This window comes from Poecilia latipinna, unplaced genomic scaffold (genome assembly GCF_001443285.1).
Source record: "Poecilia latipinna isolate Pla-1442-1.1 unplaced genomic scaffold, P_latipinna-1.0 Scaffold681, whole genome shotgun sequence".
Taxonomy (NCBI): domain Eukaryota; kingdom Metazoa; phylum Chordata; class Actinopteri; order Cyprinodontiformes; family Poeciliidae; genus Poecilia; species Poecilia latipinna.
In genome coordinates, this window is record NW_015113297.1 from 141765 (window position 1) to 157020 (window position 15256).

The 15256-nt window shown below is 40.6% G+C and overlaps 2 protein-coding genes across 3 annotated transcripts in view; both read right to left on the bottom strand.

Annotated features, from left to right (window-relative positions):
- fbxo18 (F-box DNA helicase 1) overlaps nt 1-5564 on the bottom strand; it is a 28849-nt gene extending 23285 nt beyond the window's left edge. Inside the window, exons 1-8 of the mRNA XM_015044550.1 lie at nt 5228-5564; nt 3533-3691; nt 2135-2709; nt 1466-1602; nt 1220-1367; nt 955-1136; nt 785-859; nt 333-424 (exon numbers count right to left, since the gene is read on the bottom strand). Of these exons, the coding sequence (XP_014900036.1) occupies nt 333-424; nt 785-859; nt 955-1136; nt 1220-1367; nt 1466-1602; nt 2135-2709; nt 3533-3691; nt 5228-5246 (1387 nt within the window). The 5' untranslated portion in view covers nt 5247-5564. The remainder of the gene's footprint in view (nt 1-332; nt 425-784; nt 860-954; nt 1137-1219; nt 1368-1465; nt 1603-2134; nt 2710-3532; nt 3692-5227) is intronic.
- Nucleotides 5565-6441: 877 nt separating this feature from the next.
- hip1r (huntingtin interacting protein 1 related) overlaps nt 6442-15256 on the bottom strand; it is a 20326-nt gene continuing 11511 nt past the window's right edge. For both annotated transcript variants that reach the window (XM_015044553.1, XM_015044552.1), the window contains exons 19-33: nt 15027-15221; nt 14801-14948; nt 14022-14108; nt 13837-13944; nt 13623-13759; nt 12493-12603; nt 12271-12329; nt 12103-12133; nt 11950-12012; nt 10689-10789; nt 10480-10585; nt 9434-9557; nt 9264-9325; nt 8044-8607; nt 6442-7230 (exon numbers count right to left, since the gene is read on the bottom strand). In XM_015044553.1, coding sequence (XP_014900039.1) covers nt 7195-7230; nt 8044-8607; nt 9264-9325; nt 9434-9557; nt 10480-10585; nt 10689-10789; nt 11950-12012; nt 12103-12133; nt 12271-12329; nt 12493-12603; nt 13623-13759; nt 13837-13944; nt 14022-14108; nt 14801-14948; nt 15027-15221 — 1932 coding nt within the window. In that variant the 3' untranslated portion in view covers nt 6442-7194. The remainder of the gene's footprint in view (nt 7231-8043; nt 8608-9263; nt 9326-9433; nt 9558-10479; nt 10586-10688; nt 10790-11949; nt 12013-12102; nt 12134-12270; nt 12330-12492; nt 12604-13622; nt 13760-13836; nt 13945-14021; nt 14109-14800; nt 14949-15026; nt 15222-15256) is intronic.

Here is a 15256-nt window from a genome sequence, read left to right on the forward strand (position 1 = left end):
ACTGTACTTAAGTACAGTAACGAAGTACTTGTACTTCGTTACTTCCCACCACTGAATAAACCCCACCTCATCCTAGCACCAACATTTTTTTTAATTGGAAAATATATATGTACTTTTTTCTAAACAGCCATGTTTCCATTAAGCAAATTTATTCTTGAAAATGTCAAATTGCATAGTCATATCATCAGGAAACTCAGCTACTTAAACCAACCCACTGTTGAAAAGCGGTGCTCTGTCATGATTGTCACATTACTGACAACTTTATTTCAGGTGCCTGCAGCTAAGATTGAAAAAGTCAAACAGCAGAGGTCTGCAACGCTCAGAAACGATACCTGCAAACGCTACTATCTTGACCACGTGGTCGTCCTGGACGTCGTGGCTCAGGATCTCCTGCTGTTCTCTCGTGAGATGAATCTGAGGGAGTCTATCGCAAACACACAAAGACAAGACGGAAACTCTTAAAACCCTCTTGAGATTTCACAGAAACAAGTTAGGACAGAGTTTGAATTTCATTAACAGGTTCCTTTGTGCATGTATGGAGATTCTTTTGCAAATTTCACTGTAGTAAAAATTAAAAAAGAGAAGACTGTCGGGGATTATTTATTGGTGCTGATTGGATAGGCAGTTTAACTTATCGGACAGATACTCATGCTAAAATAAATCACTAAAACCAGCCGACACAGATGTTGATGCCCATATATTGTGCAACAACAGTTAGAATTATTATTATTATTATATACTTCATATTTAAGTGCTAATAAAAGCCAGAGTCCTTTGGACTCACCCGTTCTGGTTAGAATTGGTAGAAAATGGACCGTTTTCCAGCAAGTAAAGAACGTAGTAGATGTTGTAGTGTAACCTGAGAAGGGGAGAAAAAAAAAGAAAAAAAAAAAAACATTGTCAGGCTGAACAGAACCACATCTGAACATCAACATCACCACCTGCTAGTCTCACCTGTAGCTAATCTTGATTTTGTTCCTCTCCAAAGCGAGCAGCATCATGGCCATGTGGCTCAGATACTCTGTGATGGTGGTCAGCGACATGCAGCGGGAGAGCAGAGAGACCAAGGCCTGCACGTCGCCCACGCTCTCACTCAGGACCAATATGACCGCCATGGCTGCGTACGGGTTGGGACCCTAGAGGTCAGACAGAAACCTTGCCAGTCGGGTTCACAGCGTAAAGATCTAAACCGGCTCCTGGACCTGCGACGGAGTCGTACCTCAATGCCAAGGGGGAGAAACTTCTGGATGTCAGGAATGCGAAGCCTGATGGTGGCTTCGGCCTGAGGGAAGAGCCGGTGTTTCTTCACGCAGCTCAGGACGTCGTCTGGCTTCACGCGCTCGCCGACTTTATGCTGAGCCATTAGCCTGAACAACGCAAAAAAAAAAAAACATAAGAAAAACTGGAACACCTGTGTAAGATCTGCCACAGTTGATCCCAAACGACACTGAAGGGGGAGACTTACACCACGAGGTTTCGGATGCTGTGCTCTGAAGGTGCAGGGCAGGTGATGTTACTGTTTTTCAGAGTGGAGCAGACCTCCAGCACCGTCTCCTTCTCTTTCATCATGTAGCGGAAGTATTGCTTCTTGAAAGGCACAAACTGAGAAACGGAGCGGCGGAACGTTTAGACAGTTTTTTGGGAGTAGAATCTATAAAACATGCTAGTAAGTTTAAAGGACAGCATCGGTGTGTTTTCCAGGCACATGGTGCCATTTTACAGCACAATAAAGTAAGAATGTTACATTCAGTTGTAATAAAAATGCTCTATATATCTAATATGAATTAAAAGAAATTTTGCTTTGTAATTTAACACTTTGAAATTGGGCCTCTGTCTCTTAAAGAAACTCCACCTTCAGGAAGTCATCACAGCATGGCTCCTCATTTAACCCGGTAACGGTTTTACCAGCAGTTGATGAGCACAGCATGAGCTCAGTGCCACCAGGTGTTGCTAATTGCTGCTGGCTAGTCTGAAAGAGTTGAGTGGGGGAGTCATAGGGAAGGGCTGGTCTGTGAGGTGAAAGGTCAGAAGCTACAGCCCAGAGGAGGAGCTTAAACTGCCTTGCTGCTGAAATGTGACTTGACAATAAGAGAACCTGCTGCTGCCGGTTCAGGTTCGGGTCGGTCGGTCTCACCTTCGGGTCCAGAACGATGTTCCTCCAGCGATGGCACACCAGGCAGACGTTGCGATAAAGGTCGGCGGCGGGAACCAGACACAGCACCTCCCTCAGCACCTCCTCCGGGAGGTCGTCCACGCAGCCCTGCGGGCGCAGCAGAACCTTGTCGCTGCTCAGGAGTCCAAAGTGGACGTCAGGAAGAGGCTCCACCTCCCCTTCCTCCTCCTCGAAGTCGTCAAAGTCCTCGTCGTCTCCGAACATCTCCGCCGTCATTCCCTCCAGATAGTCCGCCTCTAGCAGACGGGCCTCGGCGGAGGAAACCTTCTCTGGCAACATTTCAGCAGCTAACAGACTGTCGTCGTCAATCTCGTCCTCGGCGATGACCTCGGCTCCAGTCGGGGTGGCCAACAAGCTAACGTCATCGTCCTCCTCCTCCTCGTCATCCTCGAATACGACCCCCGGCCCCGCTCTGTGCGCTGATGTGGAGGGCATGGCGGAGGATTTGTGTGGACTGGAGCTGATAACTTTTGTTACCGAGAAAAAGTCATGAATAGCCTTCTGCTGCCCAGATGGACTTCCTAAAACAAACGGACCTGAAAAATGATAGAAAAGAGTAGAGAACTTCAATTTCTTTTTTTTTTTTTTTGAGAGTCACATACAGTAATTAGGTGAAATAAAAATATACGGCTCAATACAAGGGTCAGTATTTATGTGTAGTTTTGCAAACAGTCTCTCTTAGAGGTGGGGCTGGGTGACGAATCTTAAAAAAAATAAAATACCAAACGTTTCATGCTAGATCCAATTTTAATCTTTTATTTTCTCGTTTTCTTTTACTAAAAGTAGACGTTATACATGACCAAAATTATTTTGAAAAAGCAGCTTTTATTTCAATCACCCCTTGCTTTAGTTGTGCGACAGAGTATAAGGGCCAGGCTATGAGAATCTCTGGTTAATTACTAGAATATAGTCATAATGTTATCAGAACAAAGACACTGATTCACCAGAAACGTCTTGAAATTATATCAAAGGCCAGCTACAAAGAAACAAGATGGCCGTCCTGGCATCACTCTGAGCTATAGAAACACACTGGCAAAAATAAATAAATAAAAAAATCCAAAAATTTAATTGTCCAAAATGCAAAAATTTGATTAATCCCGAAAATCAATTTATTGTCCCTCTCTACTTACTGGATATTTGTGTTATTTTGTCAATGTTTGAAACCTCAGCAGTTTATTTATACAGTTTGAAGGCAATAAAGTTAAATTCACAAACAGGGAAGGCAAGAACAGATTCGGTTCAATCAAAAGATTTTCCTAAAAGGAACTTGACTGTAGCAATTAATTAATTTTTTTTTCACCACCACTGTTTATTGATCCCCATATCTGTTCCACATGGTCATAGTTTGGAGTGCATTACCTTTCCGCCGTTGCTTTGTGGGGGTTCTGGGGTAAAGGCCCCAGTTGGGGTCTCGCCTGCCCCGCGCTGCGTTGCGTCTGGTCAGAGCGTCTGTGCCGTCTTCGCTGCGCTGCAGTTCGTCACATTCCTGCGCATTCAGGTGCTTCCTTTTGGCTCTCCCTGGAAACACAAATACAGTAATTAAGAAATAAACAGAACACTTTCCAACACAAAAGTTCAGATGTATTCTGTGACATCATACTGGTCAGTCAGGAATTTTATAAATTGGTTCAACAAGGGAGCCAGTTTCCTTAGATACAACAGGGCATTAGGGACTTTCTAGAGTAAATGGAGGAGTACATTTTTGACAAAAAAGCGAGAAATTCTGAGATTAATTTAAAATATTTTCAAAAATAACATTATAGGAAAATGTATAATTTTGATACAGTCATGTTGCAACTTCTTCCTCTCAGTCACAGGCATTTATTCCGGATCCTTTACACAGTCAGATGTTGTTCTGACCCTGGATCTACACTTACTTTTTCAGATTCCTATTTCTTAAATTTATCCCTTCAGTCTAAGAGGATTTCCAAGATTTGGTTTTAAATGTCTGACTTTATAAACTCAGTAAATGTTAAAGTTTACTGTACAATGTCCGGAAATTTTGTTTCAAATGTATGCCTTTAATCACGGAAAACTAGTATTGTCATAACTTTGCAGCTTTTAGACATTAGAGAGTATCCATGTTTTTTTTTGTAAATATGTGGAATTAATCTAAAACTTATTTTTCCGCCTCCCACTCATGGTCAATTTTTGTTATTTAATTGTTTTCTCTTTTAATCTATAAAGGTCCTAATTACTCCATTCTACTTAAATATTCTTGTCAAGAGCTTCAGTTCTTTTTTTGTATTTTACTTCCACAGAACAGGTTTAAACATCTCTGTTGTTGCTCTCAAAAGTGTGCAAACTGCTGTTTTAAATTTGGGGACTTAAAAAAATGAAACCATGACAGATTATGTTGACAGTTATTTTAACTTTAACAAAGCAAACCCTGTGTTATTTTTATCATTCAAAAACTGGTTTATTAAGGAGTAAATGTAACCTGGTTGCAACAGTGGGCATAGTATTAAATTCATTCTTTGTTGAAGCAACTTTTCCATCAGTTTCAGCATTTACCATACGCTCCCTCTGTTTCTGTCACTCATAGAAACCATCTTTTGATAACAGCATCTGCCTTCGTTAAAAGCACCAGTTCCAGAGGAAAAAGTAACCACAGATCATAATGCTGCCATCACCATGTTACAGAGTTACTACGGTTTTCTTTCTGCTTCTGTTCCAAACCTTTCATCCAGTTTTTGTCAGGATAACAGGTACGAGAAAGGAAACCAGACACAGATCTTTCCAAGTAAACTTTGCAGTGTATTCTGGTGGATCCCAAACCGGAAGAGACTCTAGAGAAAGTTCTGTCTGTCCCAGGGGTCTCATCAGAACCACCTCAACTGGGCCTTTGGATCCAGAGGGGTAGGTAACTTTTTCTCTCTCTAACCAGTCTGTGTCAGCGAAATACTGAGACCAATGTTACTTGTAGCGCTTAAAACAATAACACAGACTGTTGTCCAGCCCACAACAGATGGACAGAAAACTTTCCAGCCTTAAAGAAACATGTAAGACAATATTTTTGAAACAATCTCTTATAATTTTCTTAGTGAAACTCACCTTTAACAGCCACCTCCATCTTGGTAGCCAATACATGCGTCGCTTCGTAACAAAAGCAACAACACTCAAACCGTGTCTGGTACTCGGTTAACTTCTACGGTTGCTAAATAAAAATGCTAGTTTATTTCTCTTCCTGCTGTGACATTTTCTCTCCCTGTTTTTATACTGCTTAGAGAAACCAGTTTTAAAAAGTAAAAAATGGTGTCTTCGTTGCTGTTGAAACGGAAAGGTAAAGATTTACATCTAGTTTTAAGAAGCGTCCTGCTTTCAAACATTCTGCAAAATCCAAGCAAACGTTCGGTGGCGTCACTGCCACATGATTGGTCAGTTTGTTCTTCCTTGAATTCTATTGTTATGTGGAAAAAGCGTCCCACTTGTTCAGAATCGCCACCTGCTGGAAGGTTGGGATTTGGAACTGGAGTGTCTTTTTTTTTTTTAACTGATGTAGTCTTAAGTATTCTGAAAACAATTACACGTAACCTCACTGAGGTGTTAAAAAACATTCTTATTTATTAGACCATAAATACATTTATAAATACATAGAAAAGTGTTGTGTGAAAAACTCATTTGCCATGGAAGTAGCTCAAAATAGTTGCTTTCTTTATGAATTTATTAGAGTTTTACATCGTAATTGAGTAATTTTGACTCACTCTTCTTTACAATGTGACTTTAATTCAGGTTTGCACGGACTCAGCATTTCAATCAGGTTGAGGTATAACTGCCTCCACCAAAACTAGCTTAGATAAAGCACACTTCCACCACCACTCACCACTTTGATAGCTGGGATGTTGTGTTTGGTTTCTGGGAAAACATGGCGCTGTGCATAATATATGTGAGGGGTAATTTTCTACATTTACAAGGAAATATAGTCTTATGCTTTTATTCTGAAAACAAAGATGTTTACTTCCGCGTGTATCCTTTTGAACTTGACACGCCTTCTCGATGGTCCAAGAGTCTATTTCTATTTAAGTGATACTGTAGGCTGTACTGCGCATGATCGAGATAACAGGCGAATGAGGTCGCTGTCATAATATAGCACATGGAAAACTTATTGATATTTTTAGTGAACTGTTCCATAATAGAAAAAAAATACGGTAGATAATAAGAGAGGCAAGATTATTTCTCTGACTTTTCCTTTCAAACTCTGGCAAAAGTAATACTACTGCGATGTTTTCATGAACACACATTACAATTAGGAATAATGGGACAATTTACACTCAATAGTCACTTTATTGGGTACACCTCTTCAATCGCTTAAACACTAATAGTGAATCAGCCAATCACATGACAGCAACCCAAATCATTTAAGATCTATCACAATCCACGTCTTCACCGTCAAGTACAAGGAAATTGCATCTCGGTGTAAATGATCTACCCATGCTATGATTTAAAAACAGTCACTAAATACCAAATACACAAAAACTGATAAATATTATATAAATAAAACTGATATATTTTGAGTCATGATTGTTCATAGTGCAATTAATCACTATAATTAGAATTGCACAGATTAGTAAGAAAAGGCACTAAAGGCTCATAGATGAGTGATTATTGCAATGGCTTTTGGCATTCATGCCGTCTTTCCCCACTCTAGTTGTTTGCACTTTTTTAATATTAGGAAAAATACTACTTATTTACAGGGGCTTTAAAAAAATATTGACGTCATTCTGTAAGCAACTGTTAAAAGCAAACTGGATAAGATCAAAGAAAACTGTAAAAAGTAAACAGTCTTGACAGCAAAGTCCAACAAAAATGAGCTGAAGTTGTACTGAAGTGTTGAAACAAGACAAATCAAAACAGATTTTAAAGCATTTCTGCTTTTTAGGAAATCAAGAAATTAGCGCAAGTAGTCTCAAAATGTTTACAAAAATTTTCAATTGTCATCCGTTTTCAAACTGTAACACGTGAATCCAATATTCTCCAGCGAAGGCTAACGTCACAAAGTCTGAATCGTCGTCTTCAGTAGATTAAGACTCTCCAGTTCCAGTTTCACCTCGTTTGAACTGTAAATAACAGAGAAAAGCAGGTTTGCATGTGCAGCATCTACTCACACAATTCTCTCTGTAAGCAATTACAGTAAGAACTTACATTACCAAGGAACTAAGCATCTGCCCCATTCCTGTTTTTGCTTTTTTTGTGATAACTTCAGTGATGATCAAACAAATAAACAATAAATGATACTCAAAGTTCCGATGTTTTTGTTAAACGTGAACAGGGCCTTTGTGATCTCTCTGGCTGGAGGAGGTTTTCACCTTGGGGCTTTCTCATGGATGCCATTCCATTCAGTCGGTTCCGTTGCTGAATCATGAACTCTGACCTTAACTGAGACATGCAAGGTCTGAGGTGTTTTAGATGTTGTTCAGCATTTTGTTGGAACCTCCTGGATGAGTTGTTGACATGCTCCAGGAGTAATCTTTGGCTCCTGGGAAGGTTCACCACTGTTCCATGTTTTCTCCCTTAGCGGACGATGGCTCTCCCTACCTCTGTAATCCTTTTGAGATGATAGACTTTGTTTCTTATCTTTCTTTGGACTGGGGGCTTTTTAATGTCTTTGGGTTTATTACATGTGGTCAGATGTATTCTTGATTCTAAAAAACCTAGTTGTGAAAGGTAGAAGAAGGTTTAACACAAGTCCAAGTTGAACCTTTAACCTCAATAAGTGAAATCGTTATTTTAATTTTTTTTTGTATTTCCTCAGTTAATCTTGATATTAAAATGTGTTTGATGACCTCAAACCCTGAAGAAATTTTTGAGGGCAGATACTATTTTTTTTTCACAACACTGTAAGACTTCAATCAAGAAGAGTTGGACCTTACCGCATTTTTCAGCAGGTTTCCGGATTTAACAAAGATGCTTGGTTTCTTGAAGGCCAGTTTGTGTGACTCGGTGTTGCTCTGCAGCTGAGACGCCGGTTTGGTCTGGGCGGCGGCCGATGGGAGCGACGACGGCTGTGACAGCGAATGGGACTGGGGCTGTAGGTTGCTCTGGCTTGGGGTGTAAGGCATTGATGAAGTGTAAGGTTGGGTTGGGATGTAGGGCTGTGAGGGTGTGTACGTTTGGGAGGGGGTGAAGCTTTGAGGTGGGGTGTAGGCTTGGGAGGGAGTGTAGGGTTGAGAAGATGTGAACGGCTGAGATGGAGTGTAAGTTTGAGACGGTGTGTAAGACTGAGGCAGTGAGAAGCTCGGCATGCTTGTGAAGGGCTGCGTGTGTGAAAAAGATGAAGACAGTGGGGTGGGGTCCAGCAGGGTAGGCGGTGGAGGGGGAGGGAAGCTATCATCGTCCGGGGACCCCGGGCTTCCGAGCTCGTAGTGCCTCTTCCTGAGCTCCCCAAGGCGGACTCGCTCCTGATCCAGCTGGTTCTCAAGCTGCAGCACTTTGACCTGACAGGTTCAGACAGAACAAAGTTCTCAATCATCCACTTAACCTCTGCATCTCTGACAATTAATCCACAGGCTGCAAAAACACAAAATGTTACCAAGTGTTTTTGGTCTAGTTTCTAGTTCTTAGTACACTTGAAATAAGACAAAACTAACTTACTTTTCAGCAAGTTATAATAAGTCACTTTAAGCTGATAATTCCTTAATATTGACAGAAAAAGTACTTCTTCCACTTGCAGATTATTTCACTTGTAACATGGGAACAATGTCTCATAAGTGAATAAATCTGACATTAGTTTAGCTCGTATAAAAAGTTTTTATTTCTTTTACAGCTATTCATCTGTTGCTGAATTCACTGTTTTTCAGTAAATGATTTTTGTCATTTAAGCTTCAGCTGTGAACTCTCAAACTTAAAGAAGGATTTTTTAAAAACATTCTTATATGTGTTTTCAGCCACTAAGGTCTGGTGTCCTTTATGTTTTAGATGAAGAACAATATAAGTCATCACTAAACCTCTTGACAACTTTAATGACAAGCATAGGAGCTTATTCCACTATTTCATTCAGAGGCATGTCAGGGACAGCACTATGTGTTGACAGAAGGTTCTCCTTCCATTAAGCGTCTGCAAGAAAAACTGTATTTTTCCTCAGATGTCTAACCTGAGCTTCCATTTCCTCTTTCTTGAGTTTGATTAAAGACATGCCAGAGAAGTCCATCACACCTGCAAAGACAAAAAAAGTTAAATGTGAACGTGTCAGACTAAACTGGATCAACAAATAGACTGAGGTTACGAAGCCATTGTTTTTTTTCCCTAAGCTGTTTCTCTGACCGTGGTCGGAGATCTGCTGCTGTCCGTGCTTGGTGGAGGTGACGACTACGGCGGCCATGTCATTCACATGGCGAGAGGCCTGCTGCAGCGTGTACAGCTTCTTGTTGTTGCGATCAGCCTTCACCTGGAACGACAGCAACATTTAGTGCTAAATCCTCAGAAAACATGCTACGACTTTCATTTTAGTCCCTGCTGATGTGGTCTTCAACTACAGATGTGCACAAAGAACTAGGCTGATTATCGGAACCTTGTGGGTCAAAAACGCAAAGATCCGATCTCTTTCTGATCAGTCAACGCAGCATATCTGAGTTGCTGCCGGGCTGAGCTGACAACAATCTTCTGTGTGGAAGCTGTTACTGTGTGATGAAGACTGAAATGTAAGCTGGATTTTTTGGGTCTAGTGGTCTTTATTTGAAAGTTGCTCAGACAGGAAGATGGGTAACGAAAGGAGGGGGAAGACATGTGGCAAACATCTCCAGGCCGGGAATCGAACCTGCAACGGCCGTGTCAAGGACTAAGGCCTCTCTGTGTGTGGGCTGTGCTTTACCCCTGTACCACCGCAGGACCCCAAATAAGCTGTTTTCAGTGTTTGTTAGGTTTGAAAATGAAGTTAGAGCCAGGCAAAGAAGTAAGACGCAAAGGAGTCTGCTTTGACATCTATGCATCATGCAGGCTGCCAGGGAGCGAGAGAGAGCAAGACAGAAAACCTATCCAGAGTACACACTGGCTGCTCTCTTTTATTCCCTTCAGCTTTCAGCCTCTGTCTGTCAAGGAATGAGCCGAGTTCAGAAAAGATGTTTTAGTTTCAGTAGCAACACTGAAGTTTCTGGAAACAGTTTGAGTCGTCTCACCTCCAAATATAAATAAATAATGACCGTTAATGGCAAATAAACTGGAAAAAAGTGTTTAATGTGTTTTTTTAAATCTACATTTAGATTTATTTTATGTTATCTTACAGATCTCAGCATCTCTATTTAAAGTTAAAAGCGTATCTTTCAGAGATGGATGTTTTTTAAAATGTCAAAACTTTTAACTCGAGTTTGTACCTTGGACGCAGCAACCAGCTGTGCGGTGCTTGCGGCGATCTCATGGGACGAGGCAATGAGCTCCTCATAAAATCCTTTTTCTCCCACAACCCGGTCAGCCGAGTCTCTGGAAGCAAACAGGTGACCGCGGGAAACCGAGTCAGCAGAGAATTCTTCACACGTTTCTGTAACCTTTAATGCTCATTTCTGAATCGGCAGATCATCCTCACAGCAGCTGAGTGGCTCCCCAGCCCACAGCTTTGGACGCTGAGATGAATCCTTCAGTCCACCGAGAGTTTTTGGCGTAGAACTCAGTGACAGTCGCCGCCCCCTGCAGGCGAAGTGAGAACATAGCCGTTTAAACGTTTCAGATGGAAAAGCATCACTTTATATTTCATACAGCATCAATTTACATCAAATCAAATGTGAGAAATATTTAGTAAAAAAAATAAAATTAAAGATTTTTTGTTGTCATAAATTTATAAAAGAAGTTAAGATCTAAGGTTATTTGTAAGATTAGAAATCAGATGCCACAGATTAAAAATTTTAAAGATTAAAGATTTTATTTGCCAATGATTTTCGTTATGAAGAACCAAAACAGACAGGAGATGATTGAAGATAAGAAAACTTCATTTCATTTTCAAAAGTTACAACAAAATGAGAAAAATACGTCAAAACAACAAAATAAAACAAGCCTTAACTTTTGAAATACTAAAAATAATTAAATGCTAAACTTAAGGAGATCTGTTTCTCCGCAGAGAAATTGATTTATTGTAAAATTTAAAATGTAAAATTTATTCTATTGTTTGCATTTATTGTGATTGTCACAATAAAATAAGATTTTATCGAACTCTTTGGGTTAATGTACGGTCTTATAACCTTGAGCAACTTTTTAGCTTAATTCAAGTTTTATATTTATTTAGTTTTTTCAACTTTTGTCTATATTAAGGAGTAAATTATTCTGAAGAAAGTTAATAAATGAAACAACAAATACACTTTTTTTTTACCTTAAATGAGCTATCTTGAAAAAACTGATCAAAACAAAGAAGAAAATAAATGTAGAGTAAAATTTTATATGAATCTTCTCACAAGTAACAGGTGAAATAAACTAATTACATTTATTCAGTCAGTACATGAAATAGTTTTTTTTCTTTAAGCTTTTCTATTCCAATCAGTGATGTTTGATTTAATCTGAATAATAATTATCTCCAGGTTACAATACAGAAATATGAGGCAGTGAGGGGAGCTTGAAGAACCAGATTTGGTCTATTTGTTGAAAAAAAAAAAACAAACATCATATCTAGCCTGTTTTCTTACATTTCAGACCATTTCTTACTAAACTTTCATGAGGCGAGAAGCCTTTCTCAGATTTTTCTCTAAAAATTAACCGGCCTCCTTTCAGTTAAAAAAAATAAAGACATAAAAGAAGAGAGAAATGTGTTCAGTAGGTATCTATAGAAAGTCTGGCTTTAAGGTTTCTCTCCAACTCACCCTGCCTCCTTCCACGATGTCTTTCTGTAAGTCGGTAGCAGCAGTGACCAGGATATGAACAGCCTGAACGTGATAAAAAAACAACAACATCCTGTTGGCGTGTTTTCGTTAAACTGAGTTTCCAACGAGCAGCTGGAGTCAGAGACTCGTTACCTTCATCAGATCTGAACAGGATCCCAGGATGCTGGAAGAAAAACAGACAGGTGACGTTTTTTTTATACATTTACAACTTCAACTGATTTTATTCTTTCCTGATTGATTTTTTATTTGCTTAAAAATTATGATTATTATGAAGGAGGAAAACTTGTTTTTCTTTCTTACCTCTGGTTGACTTCCAGCTTCAGACCGGTGGTGTCTTTCTTTGCTTGGGACAGAATCTCCTAAAAGACACAAATGGAAACAGACAACTGATACATTTCCATAATCCATATTAAGATGTTGGAGTCCCATCAGATTCTACCAACTGATTTAACACTTAATCTTTTGATTAAATACTGAATACTCTGAATATGCTTTATTTCACGCTATAATCATTGTCCATACGTCCATCCGCAGCACAGCCTCCTCGATGGCGGTTGACGTAGCAACCATTTCTTTATCCACCATGCTTCCCAGCTCCTCCTTCAGCACATCCTGTCCTTTGGGCCGCAGCTCCTGAACAACAAATGTATGGGTAAAGCCTTCAGCAGAGCTGCAGCAGCTCAATAGGAAAACAACAGAGATAAAAAAAGCTATGCTAATTTAATATGATGAGTGGACAAGGATCGTCTTATCCATAAAAATCATCAATAATTTCATGCTTACAAGGTAGTTTTCTTTAAATTTTAGTTTCAACTGCAGTAAAAGTCCCTCCTTTCACCTGTTACATGATCTAGTTACAAAAATAAAAACTTATCAAACTGATTGGAACGTGATGTTTTCTGTCCTGTTTCTGGTCAAAATCTTAAATGTATCACCTCGACTGGAATCTAGTTTAGCTCTGTTATAGTTTGTCATGGTTCTGGTATGAAGGTGTAGCAAGGATTTTAAAAAAAGTGACAGTTTTATATCTGCAATTCTGATCAGATTTTGTGATTTCATTTGGCAGAAAGTTTTAACGTTTCGTCAAATTCTCAGATTTTCTCATTCTAAAATGAATTATGTGTACAAATAAATAACCGAATTACAAAAATTACAGATTCAGACAGAAGAAACATTTAGAAATGCATATATATTTTGCAATATAAAACTTGTGAGCCTAATTGTTGCAGTAAAAGTACCTCCAGTGACAATATGGAGGGTTTACTGCGCATTCAGCTGAACTCCAAATGGTGCAACAGGCTCAGCAGATATAAAACAACATGAAAACAACAAAGCTGGTGTTCTAACAAGAAGTCTCACTTTAAGTTAAACTGTATCTGTCTGTTTTTGGTAGATGTTTGGCTGAAGCTGGGTGAAGTTACTCACATCTGAAATATGATATCCAATTAAATGTTACATCCAAGCTGTCCTTCCTCATCGTGACTTAGAAAAAACTGATGTAGTGATAACAACTGCGATTCAATATATCGCGCATCTCCACTAAGACCAATAAGTTTTCAGATTTGTCATTGTGTCTAACACTACAGTTGTTACCACAGCCTCATCAGAGCTGCACTAGTTTTGTTATTGTGATGAATCCCGTTGCCTCTCACCTGACCCATGGCGAGGATTCGCTGGACGGTGTAGCGGATGGCAGACGGGTTTGCTCGCTGTAGGTTGGCCTGAGATTTCAGGTCATTCAGGTACTGCAGGCAGTGGTTGGCACATTCCCGGCAGCTGTCCGTTAAACCTGGACGAGGGCAGAGAACGGCTGAGTGCACAGGAAGCAGCCTCAGAGAGGACCGCGGCGTCTGTAGAGGGTCTTACCGTTAGCGTGGTCGATGGGAGCCGAGTGTGACGTCGCCGAGCCGTTGACGATGGTGTCAGCGGCCATGTGGGAAAACTGGGTGACGGCTCTCAGCAGGCCACTGGCGTCTGGACAGCATCGGGAAAACGAGTCAGGCTCAACGTCCGAGGTCGACATGGAGGCTAACTGCGTGTGTCTGACTCACCGTTCCTGTTTCCCAGGTAGAACATGTGGCTCTGCTGCATTTTATCAATAGAACCCAGAGTGATTTCAGCTCGATTTATCAAATAATCTGGAAAGACAGGAGGGCAGGTGATTTATAGTGGTTCAAAAACACAAATGGACCTTTAAAGGTTTGAAGAAAGGGAGCATTTTATGTCTCTGTGATTTTAAATAGGGGTGTTACGATACCGATGCGATACAAATATGATGCAGATATGATACTGATACGATGCCGATAATGACCTGATACGATATCAGCAAGAATCATACACACTTTTATTACTTATTATTGCAGTGCAGAAAGTTAGAAAAGCTTGATCTAGTGATATTACTCAAACTGAATACAATAATTATGAGAACAACCTATGCATTTATTATTAATCAGTTGGTCTGCATGCCGGATGCAGATGGATAAAAATGTTGGAGTGGATTAAATTCTGGTGTGAACTAAATAACAAAAAAGTGATTATGATAAAGTTTTACAGTAAATATAGACCTCATTTCAATGGGGTTTACTCCTTTACTCTTGATTTTACCTGGTGAATCTGTTAATGCTGCATCAAACAACCAAACTCACCAAATATATTCCAGGCTGAGGCCTTGACTGCATAGTACATAAATAATTAGCCAGCATCTATTGCTACCAGGCAGCTCTTCACGATAAGCATATTGGATTTTGTGATTACGTGATACTGATAAGCTTGCAGCCCTATTATCGGATGTGTTTTAGTTTTTGTCCATGGTTATTTTTGTTTTTGCTACCTGGAGAACTGATGCAGCGGACATGTATGGGGTCGTCCAGTTTGGCCACGGCGTCCAGTATGATGCCCTCGGCCTCCACCACGGCACACTGCAGCAGACAGAACTGCTCGTCCTGCAGCTTCTGGGCCAGCTCGCCCTCCCGACAGGCCTGGGTCACAAAACACAAGCCTTATAGTCGCCAACCGAGTCAGAGCCACGGAGCGCGGCGAGGCGGACGCTGCGGCACCTGCTGCTGCATCTGGGAGCGTAGGCTTCCCAGCTCCATGCTGCTGCGCTGCCTCTCCTGCTCCAGGGTGCTGTGGTGGAGCAGAGCCTGCTGCCTCAGAGAGCTCAGCTCCGCCTCCTGGTCCCGGACCGAACGCAGCAGCGCATCCTTCTCCGCCTGCAGGCCGGCCAGCGTGCTGCTCAGCTGCGTGCCGCTCTAAAGACGGGAGGGAAGAAAAACACACACACACA